General features: G+C 34.9%; 3 protein-coding genes across 6 annotated transcripts in view; 1 reads left to right on the top strand and 2 right to left on the bottom strand.

The window, feature by feature from the left end:
• The window catches only part of LOC121410429, a 78012-nt gene extending 69997 nt beyond the window's left edge, over positions 1-8015 (top strand). For all 3 annotated transcript variants that reach the window (XM_041602514.1, XM_041602516.1, XM_041602517.1), the window contains 5 exons: positions 1220-1268; positions 1909-2021; positions 3782-3928; positions 4389-4488; positions 5148-8015. In XM_041602514.1, coding sequence (XP_041458448.1) covers positions 1220-1268; positions 1909-2021; positions 3782-3928; positions 4389-4488; positions 5148-5294 — 556 coding nt within the window. In that variant the 3' untranslated portion in view covers positions 5295-8015. The remainder of the gene's footprint in view (positions 1-1219; positions 1269-1908; positions 2022-3781; positions 3929-4388; positions 4489-5147) is intronic.
• Positions 8016-8102: 87 nt separating this feature from the next.
• Positions 8103-23584, bottom strand: LOC121410430 (mitochondrial substrate carrier family protein ucpB-like). Of its 2 annotated transcripts, XM_041602519.1 has the most exons (7): positions 23071-23584; positions 21477-21636; positions 20906-21045; positions 20249-20454; positions 18717-18882; positions 16511-16700; positions 8103-8296 (listed from the first exon to the last, which is right to left on the bottom strand). In XM_041602519.1, the coding sequence occupies exons 1-6, from the start codon at positions 23138-23140 to the stop codon at positions 16513-16515; spliced, it is 930 nt and encodes a 309-aa protein (XP_041458453.1). In that variant the 5' UTR covers positions 23141-23584; the 3' UTR covers positions 8103-8296; positions 16511-16512. The 2 variants fall into 2 exon arrangements, with proteins under 2 accessions (XP_041458453.1, XP_041458452.1); XM_041602518.1 differs by lacking the exon at positions 8103-8296 and having other exon boundaries at positions 15529-16700; positions 23071-23583.
• Positions 10516-14475, bottom strand: LOC121411981 (uncharacterized protein K02A2.6-like). The gene has a single exon (XM_041604892.1). It carries the CDS (start codon positions 14473-14475, stop codon positions 10516-10518), a length of 3960 nt encoding a protein of 1319 aa, XP_041460826.1.
• Positions 23585-24423: the final 839 nt, after the last annotated feature.

Here is a 24423-nt window from a genome sequence, read left to right as displayed (position 1 = left end):
AGTATCCATTTTCTAAGTCCCTGAAGTGAAAACTTCCACATAGAAAGCCAATTCAATTTACAAAGTTTATAATTGTCAAAACATTCTAAAATTGTTTTGAATATAGTAATAAAAGCAATGTTTTTGGAGAAAGAAAGTTCAATTTTTATATAGATGAAAATAATTTTCAAACCTTTGTTTGTTTGCCAGTCAAAGTGCACTGTTTCCATTTGTTAAGGCATTTAACCTCATCACCATGTCTTTCTGCTACGACCTTACAACCATTAGACCTATAGTCTGCATATCAACAAATATTCACCCTTTCCTAGCATAAAACAAGTCACCATGACCAGTATACAGCATCACCATCATTTTGATAATTCCTCTAAATATACAAATGCCTTTTTTGTGAAATATACTGAGTTCTCCTATTTTTTTTCTCAGAGTAGCATATTGCAACACCTGAGCATTGATAGTATTTACCTGAATCTATGGATCCTATACATCCAAGAAATACATAAATGACAGCTACCACAACACATAACCATTATAAAATTTTGACAAAAACCCTTTTAAATCTCTAAGTACCCTCGTAGGAATCATAGAGCATAAAGAAAGGCAAAGATGTTATCTTGATTCACGCTGTTAATGACTTGCAGCTGTACATGATACACACCTAATTTACCATAATTTACTAACTGGTCTTGCCACAGCTGGTTTGAAATTCATTATTTCCTGCTTGAATTTAGAAGTCTTTTCCTCCCTATATCAAGGCGTCTCAATCTCATGTCTCAGCACCCCTCTGGGGCTCCTTTCCTTGCCTTATCAAACTTTGTGACAATCAACTTTGACATTCTAGAGTTTTAGGCCTATCATGAGACTAGAAAGTAGAAAACATGTGAACGACAATGCCTTCTGGGTGTAGTACTCTAATAATTGATAATAGAGAAAGGGCTTGTACCCTTTTGGATTACCATGGTCATAACTCTCAGGACATAATGGCAAAATACTAAAGTATTGTTTTATGATATATATTAAGCAGCTTCATAATGCAATGCATAAATGTACATGTATATTTATTAACATTTTCATTAGAAGCTTTGAATGTTTAATCTTTTCCCCCAAATTGCTTTATATTCTCATCAGCATTCATTGAACAAAGATTATTTTTAGAACCTACATGATTCCATTTCTACCATAAAAGGTTTAATGTATTAATACTTTATGTTTATTTATACAGATTGTTCTCTGAGGTGGAAAAGTACATTGGAAGATTGTTGAAAGAAAAGGTATGGTCCATTTTTTTTTACAATCTGCATGCCATTTAAATTTTAATGATAAGATTTAATATTCATTGCAGACTTAACACATTTTTTTACTTTGAACAGTGATTTGTATTAAGGCTGGTCGGGATCAAATCTAAATGAATATAAACTAAACTTTAATGATAATGATTAGTTAGATATTCAAAATAAAGTAGAGAAATATAAATATTTCAGATTGGAGATAGGTAATGATATGTTAAGACATCAACGGAAAATCAAGGAATAGGTAATGTAGTTTTTTGTTGACAAGTGAATGAGGGCTGACTTCAAAATACATTGTAATCAATTTACAAAAATTATAGGTTTTTTTCTAGTGTGATTATTATCTAAATATATTACAGCTGTATGTGAGTGTTTGGGCAATGTGCTTGTTTTTATTTGTGTGTGCTTCAAAAAATAGAAGGGGGGTTGTACCCCCTCCTAGTCAAAATCTCCTGTCTGAATTACATCTATTATGCATTTCTCTATATCAAAACTTGTTACTTGCGGACATAAGTAACACACAACTTTCTCACTTATCATTTTTTTATATACATTCATTGTATTTCTTATATATGTGCCCTTCTCTTCTTTAGTAAAAAAATAATTCACATTCACTCTACAGGCCTGTTTTGTAGCCCAAGACTACCATGCAGAGTTGAAATTTTGCTCACTGGATCCAGAATTGTGCAGCACTTATCTTGACTTGGATAAATATGATGTACCAAATGGAACAGGGTAAGATCAGCAAGAATACCAATAGAAACTACAGTAGGGATAGTGACATGAAACTAAAATCTCATCTTGATAATGGAGACTGGCATTCCAAATGGCTCTCACAATGAAGGGATGAAATTCTAATCATAAATTGCTGTAAAAATAGCTTTAAAAAAAGTTCAATTGAATGCATTTTATTTTTATGCAAGTTCATAAGCCCAGAATTTATTCAGTGACAGTGTACCTTTATTACCTGTGGTCTAATGCAGATTTCCTTGATGTAATGGAGTGACTTTTACTGAAGAATCTACTAATTAGAGTGTTTTAAAGTTTTCAATTGTCAGTCAGGTTCCTGTTGTTATTACCATACTCTATTATTGCTTGAAATAGACATATACTTAATTAAATATTGAAAGTAATATATTTCATCAATTCGTCGTACGCACCACAAACCGTCCTCTCTGGAATAGAAACAGTGCGCTATCGCGCCTTGCGATTTCACCACGAACCGTCCGCTCTGTTACGATGCCCACTGTAGCGTAAATAATTCACTTCAAGAAAATATAAAGATACGGGATGGAACTTTGGAACCTGAACTATCAAACGAAGACACCGGTAAATAATTTGCTCTCCTTGTAGGTGCACTTATTGCTGGTTTTAAAAAAGCTTTTCTTTAAATGCGTTTTCTGCAAAACTAACTTTCGCATTGAAGTGCGCAGAGAGGACGCTTCGTGATGCGTGCGACAAATTGTGTCCTAGTCTTTGATTAAACTAAAAGTAATGGTATTGACCACATAGGATTCTTTATAACAAGAAACTTCAAAACTAATTCAAACTTTACTTTACTCTCTATATAAATCTTAATTTCGAAAATTGGTCACAACATTCATCAAAATGTCATTTAATGGACAAGAAAATTATTCAAGAGGCAAAGCAAGTTCTCTGGTGAATTCCATTTGATTGATCAAGAATTCACCTGCCTGGGGGTCTTCCCCTAAACCTTGCTGGCAGCATCATATCCCTTGGCTAAATGAGGTCATCTGTTTGTCTAGATATTTCTCTTTATGATATTCCCCCAACAAGATAGTTGCAATGGCGCAAAGCCAGACATCTAGTTTCCCTCCTTGATAATCAAAAAGAAGTAGATTTGTGGAAACAGGAATTAACCTAAACTCATTTAACCCAAGGGAATTAAAAAAGGAAGTGGAAGAGGGGTCAAAATGGGTTGCATAATTGGATGATACAGAGGAAGTCTGAATTTATGAAAATTGAATAGAATGAAATGACTTGGTCTGATGCAGTGAAGTAACAATGGAAATGAACCTACTCTCACAGATTGATGTTTATCAGAATGATTCAGTGTTATGTAATGACGAAACACATCTTTCAATTCTTCCAGCTACCTATCTAGAGATTCAGTCTATAGAAGGTAGCAGCATTCTACTCGACAGAGTTACTTTCTGAAACTTGGGATTGCAATGTGGAATAGATTTATTTTGTAATTGTGTGAGGAAGAATGTTATATTTTACACTTATAACATTAACAATTGACAATGATGAGTTCAAGAACTTTTTAACAATACTACCAAACTGATTCTAGCCAGAGCTCATTGATTTTCTATGATTGACTAAATAAGCAGGTAATCAGATTACTTTAATTAAATGCTACATGGGAAACATGACTATTAATTTCTATATTATATACCACTCTTACTTAAAAGGTGTTCAAATTCAATATTCTTGTTGGCATAATGTTCATGAACTGTTTGACTTGTTACTAGGACTATCAAGTTGGATTACTCTCGATTCCGATGCACTGAAGGTCTTTTTCATCCAGAAGTATGGGGCAAGGATCATCCTGGTCTACATACATTGGTCTACAATGCCATTCAAGCATGTAACATTGAACAGAGGAAAACAATGGCCAAGTATGTCAATAATCTCATCACATTTTCAAATTTACACTTAGCAACCCCCAAAAATGTAATTACAAATTTTTCATGTTACTTTATATTTATATTTCAAGAAAATATAATACTAAATAGCAACTGAAAACCATATCATACAATGTAATTAATATACATCACATTGAAAATATGTTTAGCAGTGTTCTAAAGTTGTGAACTTTCATACTTTTATAGGTACCTTTATTTGTCTGCTAGATATTAATGTTAATCTTATTAATGAAAGACAGGAGCCATTGCAAAACTACATGCACATGAAATGTTTGAAGCTATTCCATTCAAGAATGAGGGCCTTTGTTCTCGAGATGTCAGTGGCAGTTTGGAGTTTATGTATGGGTTTCTCTTTTATTCATGTTTCATTTATATTCATTGTAAAGTGACAGGTATGGAATAACCTGTTTGATTTGTATTTCCTGTATGGTAGGAGCATCTACCTATGTGGAGGTACAACCTTATTACCAGGGATTGCCGAGAGACTAAGAACAGAACTAACAAAGATGCTACCTAAGAGTACACTCGTCAAGGTAATTATCAACCTCTACTCATTTTCATAAGATGTGACAGATGTGGATGGATCCCAAACCAATAAAATTCATTATCAGAGAAAACCTGTCTAAGAATAAATTGTAAAAATATGTTTATTGTAAATATAAGTTCATTTTGTGCAAATAAAATCCTGAGAAATGTAGAATTAGGAGTGTTATTGGTATTATAAATTATATTGAAAATCTATAAGCAATATTGTCTACATGTTCAGATTAGCTATCTCCCTTATGTAATTATGAAAATACCAGGGCTTCTTGGGGTATTATGTATTCTAATCAGATGCCCCTGATATAAGTAGAACAGATGTAAATTTGTTTGTATCTGGTTGTATCACACAAAGAGGCATCTGGGCCCCATTGCATATAAGTATTATCATGATGACTTTGCCATCCAATGGTAACGATGCTCAACAGCCAATCAAAATGATGGATTCCATGAGTGATACCATTGAATGGCAAAGTTACCATAATGGTAACTTTTATTCAGCGGGGCTCAAGTCCAATTGAGTTTCCTGTATAATTTCAAGTTATTTCTTGTCTCCTTCCAAAATGAACCTCAATGGCTAAAGAATAAAAAAAAATCTATATACGAATAAGATGTAAAAGACCTAATTGATTTTTGTATTTGTTGTATGCAGGTGCATGCTGCACCAGAGCGATACCATGCAGCATATAATGGAGCCAATGTTCTAGCACCTCTCTCTGCATTTGATAACATGTGTATTACTAAGGAAGAGTGGCGACAACTAGGACCAACAAGTCTTACAAAGTGGACAACATCATAGACAACATAACTTGTATGAAAGCTGCTCTTATGATTATTCATTCTTTGCCTAGTGAAATTTTATCCCTGGGGAGTTTCATCAATATTCATCACCTTAGGAACTCTTAAATCTGACACCTACATTAGAAGAAACCATTGGTTTTGATTAGCCGGGATTTGAGAAACACTGGTGTCTGACTGTTACTATGTCAACTGTAAGAGAATGATAACCTGTCAATGCTGATGTCCAGCTCAAAAATATAAGAGGATTATAATGCTCAATTATTACAAAACAACATCTTGAATGAATATAATACTCGGATAGTATGTGAAGTAACTTTTGTAATAATTATATAATAGATTAGAATTTGAGATTTTTTTACAAATATAGCATTTATTTTTTTTATTTTGATAATGGATGAAAGAAAGCTACATGAAATGAAGAGGAAGTACATTTTCTGAAAATACAAACTGACAGTGATTGTAACAGCTATTGGAGTTATAAGTTTCTTGCTTCTCTTTTGAGAAAAATAATGTAAAATGATACCTTTTAATAGCAATACTTCTTATAAATTGTTCAATATTTAAAAGTTCATGACAGAAAATATTATGCCTGGTGTAGTACATGTGTATTATATTTGTAATATGTATATAGTTTTGACCTGAATTTTTATCATTTTGGTATTTTAGGAAAACGATATGGAAACTAGTCAAGATTGTCTAGATCTACCTAAATTTCTCAAACATTTCTCAAAATGGTTTTAAAAAAGGTCTATGAATGATTTATCCCTTTATTGCTGTTTTTTTTTATTGGATACTTATTTCAACTTATAATGAAACAAATGAATCTTGAACCTGCTTCAAGTAATTGACTATTAAAGTTTATTTTCAAATAAATACAATTTATGAGTGTCACTTATAATTGTAGTATTAGCAACGAAGTGTATATTTTTGTAAATAAAGAGACGTGGTTAATGTATAGTGAAGACACATTTATGACCCCATATTCTATTTTGTATACAAATGCTTTATCATGTACATAGTTGTAAATAGTTAATAGAATATGAATGCCAGCCAGTATGTAGATACAAATATGTGCCTTCCAAACTATATTTGGAGATGCTTTTGTAGAAGACCTATTTTAATGCTTGTTTTTCTTACTTTGACCAGATTTTTCAAGAAGTTTGTAAATCACAGATTGCATCCAGAATGTCTGAGAGATCAAATTTAGTACTGAGTTTTAAAGTTTATGTTCACGATTGATTGATTGTGAATAAAGCAAAGTTGTATGAAGTCTTTTAGATGGAATTTTTTTATTCTAAGTGTATTGAAATAAACTTGTAGTATTGTACAGAAAAGAAATTAAAAACATGCACTCAAATATTTGGTTTATTTCACTATCCCAAATGTAGCTTTGCATTCAAAATGCACTATTTTTATTCATTTTCTATAATCAAAGTCCATCCTGATGTAAATTGATTTTGGTAAAAGTAGAAAAATGAGATAAACTCATGACAAACTTTAACAAAAATCCATAAAAAAACACAACAAGAGTTGTGAATCCTTGAAATTCTAATAATGTGATGTCACATGTAGACATCTCCTTTATAATATGTAATGTAAACATCCTAAATGATAATTTCAATAAACGATTTCAAAAAAAATTATGTAATCCTTTCTATGGAATAGAAATAACTCGTCATGAACCATTAAAAAGTGCAATTTTAAAAAATTATTTTACATGACTTACTGAGCAGCTTCGTTGTGATGTGCCATCACCAAAAATGATAACTTCAAATATCAATAATTCTATTATTGTATGTTGGATTCTTTGCCAAACCATTAGTAATATTCTCTCATTTTTCTGCTATTATCAAAACTTGAAGTCAGGGTAGACTTTCCCTGTCATCATACATGTATTCTAGCTTTCAAACTATTCCTACATATGCAAATTTTCACTATTTATAGTTAGTGTATTACAAGAGCTTTTCTTATTAATCACTGAAATGTTATCTTCACATTGGTTTTTATATCAGCAATATAGAATCAATTTTTTTGTGTTTTATTATGTATTTCTTTTCTGTTTGCTGGAATATGGTCTCTCTGGAGAAATTCTACTTTCTGAATCATTTTATTCCTTTATATTGAAGAAACACAGTATGTTTCGGAATGTAACAAAAGCAACAGCAATAAAGGATAGGTATATTCATATTTGTCTATATTTTTTCTTGATAATCTATCTCGATATTGAATAATTCTTAGAAAGAACAAACTTTTCAACATTTTATATATTGTCTCTTGCAAATTACAAAAACAATTAATTCTCACTGTACTGTATACTTATGTGAAGTTTATTAGATGATCTGCTTTGAAAGCAGTAATAGTGAATTAATATAAATGTATGAACAGATTTTTATATTATATAAATGTATCACCATGTGCAATTAGTTTCACACTCATTTTTATTGCAATAGATATTTTGTATGTATTCATTTTTGCTTATCCCTTATCATTTTGAGCTTTAGTATAACACGATCAAATTATGAATTTTATCATAAAGCTGGACTTTTCTATATATTTGTTAATGTGAGCAGTTTTGAATTTTTAATAATAGCTGATGATTAAATAACTCATATGTGATAGTATCTTTATCCCAGAGTGTTCATAAATATATTTGATGAAAGTCTTTTATGGATAATGAATGTATTGATAGTCAAAACAATGATCACTGCAATAATAAAGATATGAAAATTACTATTCTGTCTATTTGTGATTTTCTTATCAGCTGTGATGTAATATTTCATTCAGAAAAAAATATAGTTCATTACCAATATAAGACACGAGGCCCCTATTTCACATATTTACTAATATTGTTATATGATTTGAAGTTTATTTCTGCGTATTTGGCGATTCAAAATCTTAGATGGCATGGTGGCTCAGTGGTAGAGCGTCCGCCTCATGAATGGGAGGATGTGGGTTCAATCCCCCCTTGGTCGATCAGTTCTTGTAACTGTAAGGGCTACCCTGTTAAAATAAAACGACAAAGAAAAATAAATAATAATCCATGACCGAATCATACCAAGACATAAAAATGGGACCTTCTGCTTTCTTGCCAGGCGCTCAGCATTTAGATTGGAGAAGAGTAATAATAACATGTTAAAGAGTAATAATAACATGTTATGCAGGGCCTGCTGGTAGAGCAGTTTCCTAACTGAAGTGACTACCCTGGGTAAATAAAATATATCATACACCAGTTCTCGGGTTTATCTCATTCAACAGCACTTTGAGTTTGTCCAACCATTCGATCTCTTCACTAGTAGGGTTGTCTCACAAAGTAGCGATTTCTACTTTTTATGAACCTAATTATGCCTTAGCAATTGCTTTATTTTGTACGCATAACCAATTGATTGTGCTTAAACTCTTTTCTTGCATTCAGAAAGCAATTGCTAGTGTTTAAACAACAAGCTGGTGAAAACATGACTCAGAACAAAGGCTGGACTAGAATGCAGAGGTGTGGCAGTGCAAAATACCGCTTCTCTCATGTAACATCTTTTCCTTAGACGCGTGTCAAACTATTTCTTTAACTTTTTCCTAATTAATAAATTCATAAAGATTGCTTTTGTTTTGCAATCACTAGGAAGAAAACATGTTCATCTCTCAATATCAACCTTGGTTTTAATGAAATATATTTATATATTCATATAAATCTGCATACAAAATATGACAAGCCAATATTTTATGCATGAAACAATGTATTTATATAAAATGTATAAACATAGTTTAAGATATGTAAATGACTAGAATATCAAGTATTGGCACAAAATCACAAATGCAATGTTGCTTTTAAGCGTAAATGCACACAGACATGATTTATAAGAACAGTATTTGAGAAATCTGTAATTAGATCAAAATTGTTTAAAATGTCTTTTGTGAACGTGGGACATTTTCTTGGAAGCATTTACGTTACAAAATAATTCATTAAAAAAGATTTATTATATGTTTTTCAAAGACTAGAGATCTATAAAACCTAAGTCATTGCACTTTTATCAAGATTCAAATAGAAAAAAAATGGTGTCCTCCAAGTACAATTGTTACATGCTTTTTACACTGATGTAATACTACATTAAAATTTAATCACAATTCTAAAAAAATATGAATTATATTGGAACAAAATACTTCTGGTTAAAAGAGATAAGCAATTTACTGTCCTCTGATTTTTAAATTCTTCATGGTCGCATTTCATAAGTTGGGTATGCAAAAAGGGTGGCGTATGAACAATTTTCCACACGGTGCCATGGATAAATTGTTGCTACATCACAGTATCTTGACCAAATTTATTGAGTAATACCTGTGTTCAATACCAGTTCATAACTCCAGTAGAGGTCTAAATGAAACAAGAATTCACTCTGCAAATTCCAACACAAACGTTACTTTAATCGGCATCCATTTTCTACACGATTTCTTCGTGCACCCTAATTCGGGTAACCTTGCACTAGTCTTCATTCAGACTTCTTAATAGGTATACACAACATCTCCCCTCTACTAAAAATGGGGTATCAGCATTAATCTGGTAATTAAAATTTTCAAACACCAAATAATCAAATAACATCAATGGCAAATAGAAGTATAAATACCTTCTAGCATATACATGTGTTTTGAAAAAATAACCCTTACATGTATCCTGAAATCAGACTGTAATCTACATTGTATTTCAAAACATAACTCTGTATCATTTCCATATGTATCCTGGTTGCATAATAAATATTTTTCTTTGTGTGTGTCTTAAAAACCAATGTGTACAGTGCAATTATTTCAATTAAATAAATATGAGTTTCTTTTCTTTACCTGGTAACTTTATTAATATTATTTTTATATGCATATGCAAGTGTTTAACCTGTATAAACTGTATCAAGGAATTTCAAAACAACTGCTGCAAGTTTCTTTACTTGTATAGAATGCATAAACAGTACACCACATACATGTAATAACCATTTCTCAACTTGCAGTAAAAATAACACACATGGTTGATTTTCATTTTTTTTTTCACATGTATAACAATTACCATTACGTTCAATATCTTTCCTTTTTTTTTTTTTTTTTTTTTTTTTTTATTAAACCCTTGTGGCATAATTTCAACAAACATAACATATACATGTTCTTTAATCAATGAACCCTACAAACAATTATGCCTTTCTGTCATGAAAATAATTTCTTTTTCATGCCTAATAATTTAATACAAAGATTCAATGAGAAACATAATCATGTGTCCAGACTGGTACTCTTTTGTCACGTTTAGGTCTTTCATTAGGACTTCCAGTCTGTTCACTAGCTGTGTTTGATTTTCTCTGATCAACATGACCACTATCCCTGAACAAAGTCAGTTTTGAGGCATTCCAAATACGTCCGTCTTCCAAGACAAATGTGTACAAACCCTTTTTGGCTACAATTTTCTGTGGTGCCTCAAACCATGAATTGTTTCTTTTCTTGACTCTTTTCACTCTAACCTTATCACCAATGCTAAACTTTGGAATGGAAGCACCCCTAGTTTTGTCAGCGTACTCGCTTGCTTTCTTTTGCTTCGCACCAACACGCCTTCGCATTTCAGTATCTTCCCCGACACGCCTATTGCCATCATTAGCATCATGAATATGTAATGGCGTGACCATGGGTCGACCATGTAACAACTCTGCTGGAGTTGTACCAGTGGTCTGATGAGGGGTAGCGCGGTATGCCATAAGCAATTCAAGGACTGCTTCCTTCCATGGTTTACCTTGCATTGTTGCAATTTGAAGTGTTTGCTTTAACACCCTATTCCAACGTTCAACCTCACCATTTGAACGTGGGTAGTACAATGATGCTTTGGAATGTGAAATACCTAGCTTCTTTAGGAAATCTTCAAATTCACTAGATACAAATTGAACACCATTGTCAGTAACAACTTCACAAGGAATACCTTCCCTAGCGAACACTTGTGTAAGGAATGTAATGACCGAATGTGTAGTCACTTCAGAAACAAAAGCAACCTCTGGCCATTTGGAATAATAATCTATGGCTACAATGGCATATTTGTATGAAGGTTGTGTAGTATTGAATGGACCAGTTATGTCAATACCTATTTTCTTCCAAGGTCCATCAGGAAGAGGGACACTCTGTAAGGGAGTATTACGAGTGTGTGAAACCTTATCACTTGATTGACACAAACTACAATTATGAATAGCATCCTCTACCATCCTATCCATACATGACCACCAATAAATATCACGTAAGCGTTGCTTGGTACGCACTATTCCTTGGTGTGCGGAGTGCGCATTTGTAATCAAGACTGCTTGAAGTGATTTGGGAATGACAACTCTATTACCACGAAACACGCAATCATCAATGATTGTAAGCTCATCGCGAATCATGTAATATGCTTTCAGTGAACTATCCTTGCTTGATTCTTTTGACCAACCATGTGAAATTTTCTCAATCACACGTTGTAGAACGGAATCAGAAGCCGTTGCACGTTGTAACTCGGCTTTTGATATTGTAACTTCCGCGAATATGCTCTGGATCACAACTTCATGATCATCATCTTCAAAGACTGAAGGCGTTGGCTGTGGTAATCGCGATAATGCATCAGCAGCATGATTTTGTAGACCTGGAATGTACTCGACGGTGTAGTTGAATCGTAGCAGACGCGTAGCCCATCGAGCGATCCTCATAGACTGTCGTCCTGTCCCCTTCGTTGACAACAATGTAGTAAGAGCTTGATGATCTGTGCGGAGAACAAAATGGCGGCCCCACACGTACTGGAACCACTTCTCACAAGCCCATACACATGCGAGAGCTTCTTTCTCGCCCACTGAATAATTTTTCTCAGATTTAGTGAGCGTACGGGAAGCGTAAGAGATAGGAACCTCCTTTCCATCCTTCATCTGCATAAGGACAGCTCCTAACCCGTATTCTGATGCGTCAGTTGAAATAACTACTGGTAGATCTGGATCGAAAAGATGCAACGTTGAACAATGTAGGATCTGATCTTTGACTGTAGCGAATGATTCGGCAGCAGCAGTAGACCACACGAACGGAACGTCCTTCTTGGTCAACTCTCGTAGAGGTGCAGTTACGCTGGAGAAATTCGGAATGAACTTTGCGTAATATGAAGCTAGTCCCAAGAATGATCGGAGTGTTGCAGCGTCCTCGGGAACTGGAGCATCTCGTATTGCAGCAACGTTATCTTCATTAGGCTGAAGGCCTTTGGCAGAGATAACATGCCCTAGATAGCTGATCTCCTTCAGGTTGAACTGGCACTTCTGTAAGTTCAGTGTAAGTCCTACACTCTGTAGACGTTGTAGAACTGCCCGAAGATTTGTGTCATGGGTTGATGGAGTATCACCGTAGATGATGATGTCGTCAAGGTAGCACTGGACACCAGAAAGTCCAACTAAAATAGAGGACATAAGCTTCTGGAATGCTGAAGGAGCTGAAGAAAGTCCAAAGCAGACACGCTTGAACTGAAAGAGTCCTTCATGCGTAATGAAAGTTGTGAGATGACGCGAATCCTCATGAAGAAGAAGCTGATGGTATGCACTTTTGAGATCTAAAGTGCTGAATACACTTGCTCCTCGCATCTCACTCAACAGTTCTTCTATGTGAGGCAGTGGATATTTATCCTCGACTATCGCTCTGTTCACATCTCGCAAATCGACACACAGGCGGATGTCCCCATTCTTCTTATTCACGACGACTAATGAGGAGATCCATTCACTTGATTCTACTGGTTCAATGATATCAGCTTTAACCAAACGCTGTAACTCTGTCGACACTTTGTCTCTAACTGCAAAAGGTAGGCGTCGGAGCTTGTGTTGTACTGGCGGCACGTCCGTTTTCGTCTTCACACGATGCACGTAACCCTTCGCAAGTCCAACATGGTCACTGAAGAGCTCGTTGAATTCACCACAAATCTCTGAGTTCACTGCATTAACCTCGTCTGGCAGCTGTGGTAGCACATGGAACAACTTCATAAGATCACGTCCCATGAGACAGCTTCCTTTTGTAGCAACGAAGAATTCACACATGACTGTATGGTCACCATGAGAAATATTGGCCTTGAACATCCCAACCACTGGAATTTGTTCATCTGTGAGGTAAGTAGTGAGAATACAGTTAGCTCGTGGTGGCAGAAGAGCTTTCCTTGTAAAATGTTTGTCAAAAATGTCAAGAGGAATGATTGACACGCGAGATCCTGTATCAAATAACAAGTCAAGCTTCACTGATCCATTCACCGTAACTGGAAACAAGATTGCATCATTGGATGGGTGGATAGTCAAAACCTCAACGTTCTCTACATGTAATTGAGACTGTTCTGAAGAAACTTGATGAACAGCTTGCTGTCGGGACCTACACACTTTAGCAAAATGTCCCCTTTTCCCGCATGAATTGCAAGTTGCTTCTCTAGCTTTACAAGAGACATCATTAGCTTTGTGCCTCTTATCACCACAACGGTAACAAGTCAAAGTTTTTTGTTCAGGTGGATTCTTAACACTGGCAGTTGATTGTTTCCTCGCAGCAGGCTGTTTCTGTCTACGCTTGGGCTTAAACTTGACTGCGTTCACACTATCTGCAGGTGTATTTAGTGCTCGAGTCTCTCGTGACGCAGATTCCATCTGACGTGCAATTGTCATAGCAGACTGAAGAGTAAGAGACGGCTCGATCAGAAGCCTTTCCCGAATTCGCTCTGAGTTGGTCTTCTCCACCAGTTGATCCCGAATGAACTCATCTCGAAGATCACCAAATGCACAGGTAAGTGACAGAGACCGGAGTGCAGAAATGTATGTTTCCACAGGCTCGTCTGGCATCTGGCCTCTCTGTCGGAAACGGTAACGTTCTGCCACAACATTAACCGTCGGTAGAAAGTGATTGTCCAGCCTAGATATTGCTTCAGCGTACGAACAAGATTCACCAGCACCGGTTTCCGTAGTCGTAGAAGATCCTGCAGAAGAGGTCCCCGATGAGGTAGATGTAGAAGGTAAGGTATAGAATACTCGCTGCCCCTCCGCTCCGAGACAGTGAAGAAGCAAGGCACGACGACGGTCCTCATTAAATTTGTTGGCAGCCGATGCGACGAGGTACACGTCAAACAGCCCCTTCCACTGCCTCCATGGCATAGCCGGAGTGCCTGGAGCAGGTAGAAAGTATGGCGGGGGTTGCAAATTCGCCATATCGCTCGTCGCCAATGTTCAATACCAGTTCATAACTCCAGTAGAGGTCTAAATGAAACAAGAATTCACTCTGCAAATTCCAACACAAACGTTACTTTAATCGGCATCCATTTTCTACACGATTTCTTCGTGCACCCTAATTCGGGTAACCTTGCACTAGTCTTCATTCAGACTTCTTAATAGGTATACACAACAATCTCATTTTGAAGCTAGAACTATAGGCTAAATATATTTCTATGAATTAAATCAATACAATATCAGGAACAAAAACTATAGCACATTAAGTTTGAAGTAACAGGGGTGGCGGAGCCGGTGGATGTGGTAAATGATAAAATATTAATTAAACCTAATTAACAACTTACTATAATATGTAATATGACTGTTATCCTCATATTTCTGGGCGTTTTAAAGCAGGGAACAAATAAATGTCATAAAAATTTGACAATTTTGAAAATATGCAGCAATGGAATACATGTGTATGTCAGCTCTGATCTGCAACCTAGTGAATTAGTAAACTGGAGAGATTTGGTTAATTATCTAATTTGTAATCTTAATTTTTAGTACAAATGTTGTGTATCATTGCAACAAACATTTCTGCCCATGATATTGTCATTTGCCAAGCATATAAATACAGTGACAGGTATTTTGGGGGCAAAAGTGTGAAATTAAATACTGTTAATTAATTAGTATAATTAATATGCATACAATATTAGATAATTATTTGATTTTTGGTACAGATTTAATTATTGATGTTTAAAGATTATAACTGCAAAATATTAGGGTGATCCAGCATTGCATTAACTTTTGACACCATTTTATGTGCAGCAGGTCCAATTTGAGAAAAACACATTTCAAAATTCACATTTACATTGACGTCTATGTAATAATTAGCTGTTAATTACTCATTTTAAGGAAAAATAAAGGTATTCGAGACTTAAAACTATTTCATTATTTAGAGAATGGTAATAGCTATAACATATCAAAAAATAAAATTTTTGACCATTTTTACCCTGTTCGCGAAATTGGACCACCTTATGACATGCGACCTCATATAAGTGAATATATTCTTGCTTTAAGAGGATTGTGTAGATTCTCTGTCATAATTTTGCTCAGTCGTAACCCAATACCTGGTAAATACCATCAGTTTAGGTATGTTCCACCATCTAATGCTACGATCACAGATAATTTTAAGAACAAGGTGCAAATGATATACATGTATAATTATACATACCAATATCATTGTTTGTATAGTGTTTGTAAAAGGATTTGTGACCGTAGGCGGTAGCATATGTCCTATTTTATATTCAATGGTCTGCATGAATCATGTAGACACTAACATCATTAAAATAATATTCAGCTTTAAAATGCTTCAGCAAAATATGGAACTTGAATATGTCCATCCCCTCCCCTTGGAGATGGAAAATTCTAAATCCATCCTAACACAGTACTGTTCTCTAAAGGGCAAGTCAACCCAAGCAAAATGTTGATTTGAATTTTTTTTTTATTAATCAAATGGGTATAACACTGAAAATTCAAACCAAATCAGATGTAAAATAAGAAAGGTATAACATTTAAGAATTGCACTTAAATTTACAAAAAAAGTAAAAAGATGTACATCCTAGACTGAATGCAAATGAGGTAACAGGAATCATCACTCACCATCTTTTTCTATTTTATTCATGGTACATAAAATGTGACATTTTTATATCTTTTTTTCCTCATTATAGTTTTATCAAGGTATAATTCCTCCATGAATATGTGACATTGTTATTATTTCAACCTGTCATGATTCATAGAGATGTTTTGTTATTGTGAAGTATTCTATATTCATATAATAAAATACAAAACAATACTTAGTGTGTGACACCATCAACTCTCTCACTTGCATGATACTGTGATAGCTGTTTCATGAAAAATACCGGTAAGCAAAATTTAAAATGTCTTGACTCTTATTTTACATTAAATTTTGATGAAATTTCAGCATGTTTGATTATTCTTTTTATTCAAATCTACATTTTGTTGGGTTGGACATTACCGTTAAATAGGATGAATTCCAGCAAGACATCTAAGCTGCTCAAAGATTAGCAATGATATACATGTATGAGGTCCAAGCCTAAGCCAGTTAGAGAAAAAGCCTTTATAGAGACCATAGAAACCTTCGCTCCGCAGTATTTTTAGGAGACAGTCTAAGGAGCCTCGATACAATATCTCATCTTTTGCAACACCTGCAAGAAAATGCAAAGATATGTCATGTAGTTGACAATCAAATAGAACATTTTTTATTCTATTCATACTCAAATTTTTCATAGGATTTTAAATTTTCCATGAAATAAAATAAAAATGTTTGCAGATTCAACATGTCTCACATAATATTGATGTGTGTTTAAGATAATTTTTTTTTACAGTTGAAAAGGTTTTCAAGTCACAAGTCCTTGTGAGATTATTTTCCATGTGAATTACTGCGAACATATTCTTTATGGGAATACAATTTGATATACCCATAATGGGAATAATTCAATATGAATAACAAGTGGAATGCCTCTGGCTGTCTCACCTGCAACACGCGATTCAATATAGCAGTAGTGCTGACTTTGAAAACTACTATGAAATAATCATTCACAAAAACACCATTCATATTATGATACAATACTACATTCAATGACATTGGACCTTGATCATGTGACCTAAAACTTGTCAGTGATACTTGATTACCCTTATATCCACATTTTATACACTATAGGGCCGTCTGCACCATCCCGAGTTTTCAAATTAGCGCGCTATTTCTGATCCGGCAAATTATCCCGATCTGAAAAATCTCGAGATTGTTTGTAATGCAGACGCAATTATCGCGCTAGTTCGTAGGATTAATCTCGAGATTGCAATCCCAAGTCAACTCGGGTTTATTTGCAAAATAGCGCGCTATTTACGAATTATCGCGCTAATTCGTAGGTGCAGACGCACTCGGGTTTGGACTCGGGTTAATTTATTCATGACCTTCAGTCCATAATGCAATTCGCGTTCCATTTCCGCCTTGGTAAAACATAAACAGCGATTATACCGAACGCATGCGAAAGTCAACTTTATCATAGCGTTCATCAATTCCCCAATCAGCAACGATGGTGTCAAGCCCCCCGTGAATGGATTTTGGGAGAGACCAGACCGATGGGGGAGGCGCTCATTATCGACGATGGTCATAGTCAATAACAATACTGACAGCATTGTCGTCTTATTCCTTCGCAAAATGTGAGCAAATAGCATTTCTTTCATGTCTTTCCTCCCCTCTCTCCCTCTCCCCCTCTGTCGTTGCCTCGGAGTCCGCCATCATATTAAACGAAGAATACTTCACTCGCTTATAATTATAGCGCGGCTGAGCTGAGAGGATTGTTGCATAACAACGGTCGAATTCGGCGAAAGAGTACATGGACTTGATTGCATATCGCGGGAAGTTATTCAAAAGCGCGGGCCGTTGAAACTCCAAGATTGAAAGTGCGCATGCTCGGAATATCGGGCTTGTTGCCTCGCTCGAGCAAGAATCGCTCTTCGTGCGATGGTGGAGACGGGGTTTCTTGAATCTCGAGATTAATCGCGAAGAGGGCCGATCGGGCTAAAATCTCGAGATTGAGCAAACTCGGGATGGTGCAGCACCGCCTTATATCTATAAACTTTGAAAGTTATGACAGCAAACTAATAATTACCTCTAAAATGGCCAAAGTTCAATGACCTTAAATGACCTTTGACTTAAATTCTTATAGATGAATTCCACTTGTGGTACTACTTCAAAATTAGTTTAGACAGAATCCGATAAAATACCACTCTAGTGTCTCTATGTATAAATAACAAAATTTGTGACACAGGATTCTGGAAGATTTCATTAATGCCGAAAAGGTAGCAAACTAAGCATGGCATTTCAGAAAAAATATCAGGTATTTTTCCAAGCAATAACAATACACTGTCTAAAATGTGTACATGCATTGGCAATCTCCAGTAGACTATTTTCAGCATAGATTTCATGATTTCACAAACATCGGTTTATGCAGCTGTACCAGATTTAGACCTGTGATGATATGTTCACAATTGGTTTTACAGACTTTCTTGTTAAATCAGATTTAAATGCAAATACTTTCATTTATCTTTAATCCTTATCCAGTTCCAAACTTTCCTAGTTCAGTAAGTTTTTCTTTCACAGTTTTATTCTTAAGGTTGGGATGCCATCTAAGTAACAATATTCGTTTATTTGTTACCTTTGATTTTCTGATTCATAATTCTTGTTTTAATCACATCTACTGGTGAGGTAGCGAATGCTGTAGTGAAACCTGCCCCCATAGATGAAACAAAATGGAGCTTTATCCCCTCTGCCATCCAGCCTCCGTTGAGAATGGAATGCTTTGTGTGATCATAGGTTGGGACCTATAAGTGAGTTGGAAGATAAAGTATACAAATAGCAAATAGGAATGAGTGTGATGGGGCAATATTTCCCATGAGGTGAAAGAAAGATGCTCTGGTCAGTCAGCGTGGCGTAGTCAGGTTGTCTCTTTCTTTCACCCAATGTGAACTGTCGCACCATTTTATGAATATGAATATTTGCTATTTGAGTTGTAAAATGCCTCGGAAGTTAGCCAAAATTTGAACAATAATTGATATTAATTCTCCAATGTTTATCAAAGAAAATGGGAAAGAATTATGAAAGCAAGAAGCAAAATCCCTCAAATGTGGTTTTGATCCACAGCAGCAATGCGCATTTAGCCATGTAAGCCCTACACATATTGCATCTGCATTTATTTACCAAGCATAATGATTTTAATTGTATTATGATGTCAAGACAAATGGTGCATTTTTGATGGTACGTATGCAATGGTACAATTGTTTGACATTTAGCCTTCAATCTAAATGTGTACAACAAGCTATGTAGGCATTGTACAATAAAAATCAACTGTTTGAGGAAATTATTAGAAGAAACAGACATACATTGAAATAATAGAGAGATTGAAGTATTGAATATACAGAGAACGATGGGTGTGGTTAGGTTTTAAGAAATAAACATTAAAAAGTATTATATTGATGCAAAGGTAGACAAGAAGGTAGCTATCATGACTTGTTGCAGAAATACTGCACATTCAAATTGTTCATCTATCATGAATAAAGTTAAAGGTTTGCATCATTATTAGATTTTTAAAGGAAAGTTTGCATTTATCTGAACATTAGCAGGGCCCGCTGGGAGAACAGTTATCGGAACTGAAGTGGCTACCCTGGGTAAATATGCCGCTATTATTATTATTCCAATTCATACCTTAATATTTCAGTATAGCAATTATTTTTTCTAAAACATCAAGGAAACCCACCGGGCCCACCCAAAAAAATTTGTTCGAATTTCCTACTGAGTCATTGTACATAAGTAATGTTTGACACCAGGGGGCCGTTTCATAAAGCTATTTGTAAGTTAATAGCGACTTTAAGAATGACTGTTGAAACATTCTTGTGGTAAATAATATTCACAATTATATGTCCATTGGCGATTATTTAGTGCATAAGAAAGGGTCAACAGTCGTTCTTAAAGTCGCTCTGAACTTACGAACAGCTTTATGAAACACCAACTAGTACTTGAAACAATACTCAGGGTGATCCATATATAGTAGCATATGTATACCAGGAGATATCTAATGGATATTAGCAGATACATGTAGAAACAGAACCAGTCATTACTATGTAGGCCTATTTACACAAAGTCAAAATCTTCTGATTTTTGTCAGATTAATTTGTAAAATCAAGCTTCTACCTGAGCAGCAGTAAGAATCATAGCCCTCTGCACTGTGGGGACAGTACCCCTGTAAAGACCTCTTAGACCTTCTGTTTTAGCTATATCAGAGACAGCATGTAGGAAACCCCTGTACCTTGGTTGTTGTCCAGGCAGTAGTTTCCCATCTCCTTGAAGTCTGATCCTGACAATGTCCATAGGATTGGCAATCCAACTCCCCAGTGCACCTGAAGGAGTTAAAAGAAAATTCATGGTTAGTAATTTTTCACCAAATGCATCAAATTCAACTATATAATTCTATACCTAAAAGCTCAAATCATGACAAATAAATAACAAGAGTCAACATTTTGAAACAAAGAATATGGTTTATAGTTTAACAAAAAATAGGTGAGGCTGTTTGAGGATTTACTAATCTGTTGACCATTGATTTTATAATTTCCATAGGATTTTAAAGGACAACCTGGTTCCAGTGTTAATCGAGCAACAGAGTTTACTAATGCCATTTAACCTTACATACACCACAAAACATAAATTTGAAATAAAACGTCTCATCTGACTTTCATTCTACTATCATCTTCTCATGTTAGCCCTTATTGTTATTTTAACTGAATGCTATCTAAAAATCTTACATGTATAATTTCTAGAAAAGATACAACCCAAATCTTAATTCAGTATTACCTGATGTAGCACCAGCAGCAAGTTTTATAATGAGTGAGGTTCTGGTTGGATCTGTTGCTCCATATAGTTTCTTGATTGGTTCATAAGAACCAAAACGTAATGTACTGTAAATGGCTTCCCTAATCAATGACGGAGTAAGTCTGCAAGAAAACAAAAATACACAATATCAAAATAAAAAAATGCTCTGATAACTGTTTTTAGCTTCATGTGAAAATGCAATAAGGTATGGAGTTTTGGGGGTTATTGCCAAGTTTGATAAAGAATGCATTCATCATCAAGTAATTGACTACATAAAATTATGAAGTTCCACGTTGAAGGACGAGGTGTCTATAGAAATCAAATCAATATACAAATGTAACAATTTCACAAGCATACTTTTCAAGATTTACAGCATAGTGCAAAACAAGAGTGGATGCTTATCAATTCATTTGAGGACCAAACGATATACAACAGACATGCCGTGACAAAAATAACCTGCCATATAATTGGAAAAAATAGAATAGGAATCATTCACAGCAAACTGTTTACGACATTGCCATATTTAATCGTCCATGAATTAAAGTTTACCAACCCTTTATAGAGTCCTTTGATGCCTTCATCCTTAGCAACTCTTACTAAGCCCTGGAAGAGACCCTTGTAGTAACGTTCTTTGTAGGCTTTTATTGCTGATTGTCTGGTCAGTTCACCTTCTAACTGAATACGAACCTTCGTCACCTCAACTGGGTTGGTACCTGAGAATTACAGTTACAGATCAATAAAAGAAAATGGAGTTCTCTTAAAAAGAGATAAGCATATTTGTTTAAGTTTTAGCAAGCAACAACATATGATCAGTTTGTTTTTATGTCCAACTATTCAGGTATAATTTTCTCTTTAGTTATCTGGATAGGTTTGGGTTAAAAAGAGTAAGGGAAAATGCAAGGTGCTGCTTCCTACGAGAAAGTTACCTGCTCGAAAAAAAACATTTTGCAAGGGGAGTGTCAAAAGATATAATTTATACAATGCAATTTTTATGCAACCATATTGCATATTTTGCAGGTTGGATTACATACAGTTAAAATGGTTGACAATTCACAGTTCAAAGATCGATAATTTAAATCAAAATGAAAAACATGATCTCAAAAACTTTTATTGCATGCCCATATTGAGGCCTTATTAACTCACTTCATCAAACAACCCCCCCCCCCCACCGCCTTATGACCAACATTCTCAATACACATGTACATAAGATTTGGAAATTAAACATGAATTACTGTAAGTTCCATATCATTTATCATTAGGCCTATACATTCATGGAATACAAAGTCCAGGGGTGGTATTCTGAACATTGTCTTTTGTCCATATTTTATCTTATCTCAGAGATATGACAAAATCGGTATTCTGGTGGATGTCATAACTTTTGTCACAAAAACTGTCATAAATTTTGTCTCTTCTCTTTAGCGCGCAGTAAATCTACGCGGCTTTAAATGCGCGTAATCCTTTTATACAAGCAAAAGATATGACAAAAGTTATGACAGGGGGGAGCAGTCATAAATTTTGTCATATCTTTTAGTACCAAATATCCCGATACCCTGCCGACTGAATGTCAAGCAAACAATTATATTATTTAGATTAGATTGTGGTATTAGTTTCACTCATCTTCCAGGACAATTTTCAAAATTATTTTTTCATGCTACAATTAGTTAGGCCCTACATATTTATTCCTCCTTTTTTCTCTGTTTTCTTTACTTTTATACTTCTCCTCTAAAATTCTTAACAGCTCCCTGTCTCTCTTTGTAATTAAGCGCATCAATATACGCGTAGTTGCGCGATGCCAGCAACTGTTTTGGGGATACGCCCTACTTGCCACGGGGCTTTCCTATTGGCTAGAAGGGCTCCAACTGGGAACTAACGATGATTTTGATTGGTTTGCTTCCGAAAAGATGGGTGGGAACTTTGAGAGATGACAGGGAAAAGACAATGTTCAGAATACCGATTTGTGATAATCATAGCGGTGTCACATCTCGGAGAGAAATGACAAAATTTATGACAAAAGCTATGACAGAGTTACAGAATACCACCCCAGGAGATCTGCCCATAATTTATCTGCAGCTTGATGGATATATTTGTGTACAAGGCCTATACTGTATAAAAGTAGGCTTGTCTGTACATAAACCAATAATACTCACAGCAAGAAGCACACATACAAGAGGTACCTGCGGCAGCATATCGTAATCCAGTTTCCTTCCATTCATCCATATTCAGCTATGTACACTGAACAAGGACAGACCTTGTAATTACAACCTCGGAAATAGAATTTAATGTACATTGACCTGCTCCATACAAATAACATCATTCATGGCATGTAACAGAGGTGACCTCAGGTCAAGTTTTGATAGCAGCACTGTGCTGATATACATACACCAAATTAACCAGTTCATCTGGACCCCAATGTAGACTCTGTACTTTTCTTTTGTGATGGGTTTGTATCATGAGCCATTATGAGGCCCATTCAAGAGGTTCCACAGCATTTGCTTCCGTGCAAATTGCTCCAATGAGCAAATAATGCACGAACACTTGAAATGTCACTGTTCTTGGGAGTCTGTTCCACGGACCTTTTATATCATATTGAAAGTACATTATTGATTTTGGGAAGAACTGTATGTAGTTCTCACCTCTGCATGACCTTTGTATTTACACAATTTTGCACATGCAAATGCACAAAGGTTGATTGTTCAGATGGTGAGCCTTAATTCAAAATGAAATTACTGGATCATTTAAGGTACCATACCAAAAAAAACAACTCATAAAAATGATTTGTTGTGTCTAGATGTTGAATAATCTATTAAATCAATTTCTCTTTCATTCATTCATTTATTAATTCATCAATTCAGTCAGTCAGTCAATCAACCATTAATTCATCTGCACTCATGTTATACATTTTAGCCAAATGTATTTACTTGTATTTCCTCCAAAAAGCAAGTCGTCTTATCTGCAGCAGACTAAGCCTTGGTAGAATTTTTTATCTAATCCATTCATTCATTCCATTCATCATGCAGGCAACTGATGTCACTAAACAAAATATATATACCACATTCCTTTATTTTTTTTCTATTAAAATACCTAAAGTACTTCTGCCCCCATCCACTTATACACCAACACAATCTCACATACCATGACATACAATATTAAGATACTGTATTAAATATTGGCTTTCAATTTCCACTCAAAATATTTGTATCATTTCATACTTCAAAAGCACAATAGCTAATTTCTAGAATTCCTTTGAAATCACTTTGATATTTGCTTGGCTCTGTGTATGACAATTATACGAAAACATAACCTCTCTGTAATTAAAAAGTTATTATTACAGACTAACATAAATTAGATACACACATAGTTTGTCTTGTCAATAATTTTGATATATTTCATTGTACATGTTCAGGTAGTTATATGTATGTATTGCTAGTTTTACAGTTAAAATAAGTTTTTAAAATTTCAGTTACAAAAATACACAGATTGTTAACATTTAATAAAGTAGC

This window comes from Lytechinus variegatus, chromosome 3 (assembly GCF_018143015.1).
Source record: "Lytechinus variegatus isolate NC3 chromosome 3, Lvar_3.0, whole genome shotgun sequence".
NCBI classification, from domain to species: Eukaryota; Metazoa; Echinodermata; class Echinoidea; order Temnopleuroida; family Toxopneustidae; genus Lytechinus; species Lytechinus variegatus.
Note: the sequence above shows the minus strand (reverse complement) of the source record. Positions and strands in the feature narration are given on the sequence as shown.

Bases quoted from the DNA above. Each gene is read 5' to 3' on its own strand.
- LOC121410430 (XM_041602519.1), bottom strand. From the start codon at position 23,140: ATGGATGAATGGAAGGAAACTGGATTACGATATGCTGCCGCAGGTACC. The intron at 21,046-21,476 runs GTTGGTAAACTT...GTTTTCTTGCAG, and splicing joins ATCAAAGGACTCTATAAAGG to ACTTACTCCGTCATTGATTA. The intron at 20,455-20,905 runs GTAATACTGAAT...TAACTCCTTCAG, and splicing joins TGCTGCTGGTGCTACATCAG to GTGCACTGGGGAGTTGGATT.
- LOC121411981 (XM_041604892.1), bottom strand. From the start codon at position 14,475: ATGGCGAATTTGCAACCCCCGCCATACTTTCTACCTGCTCCAGGCACT.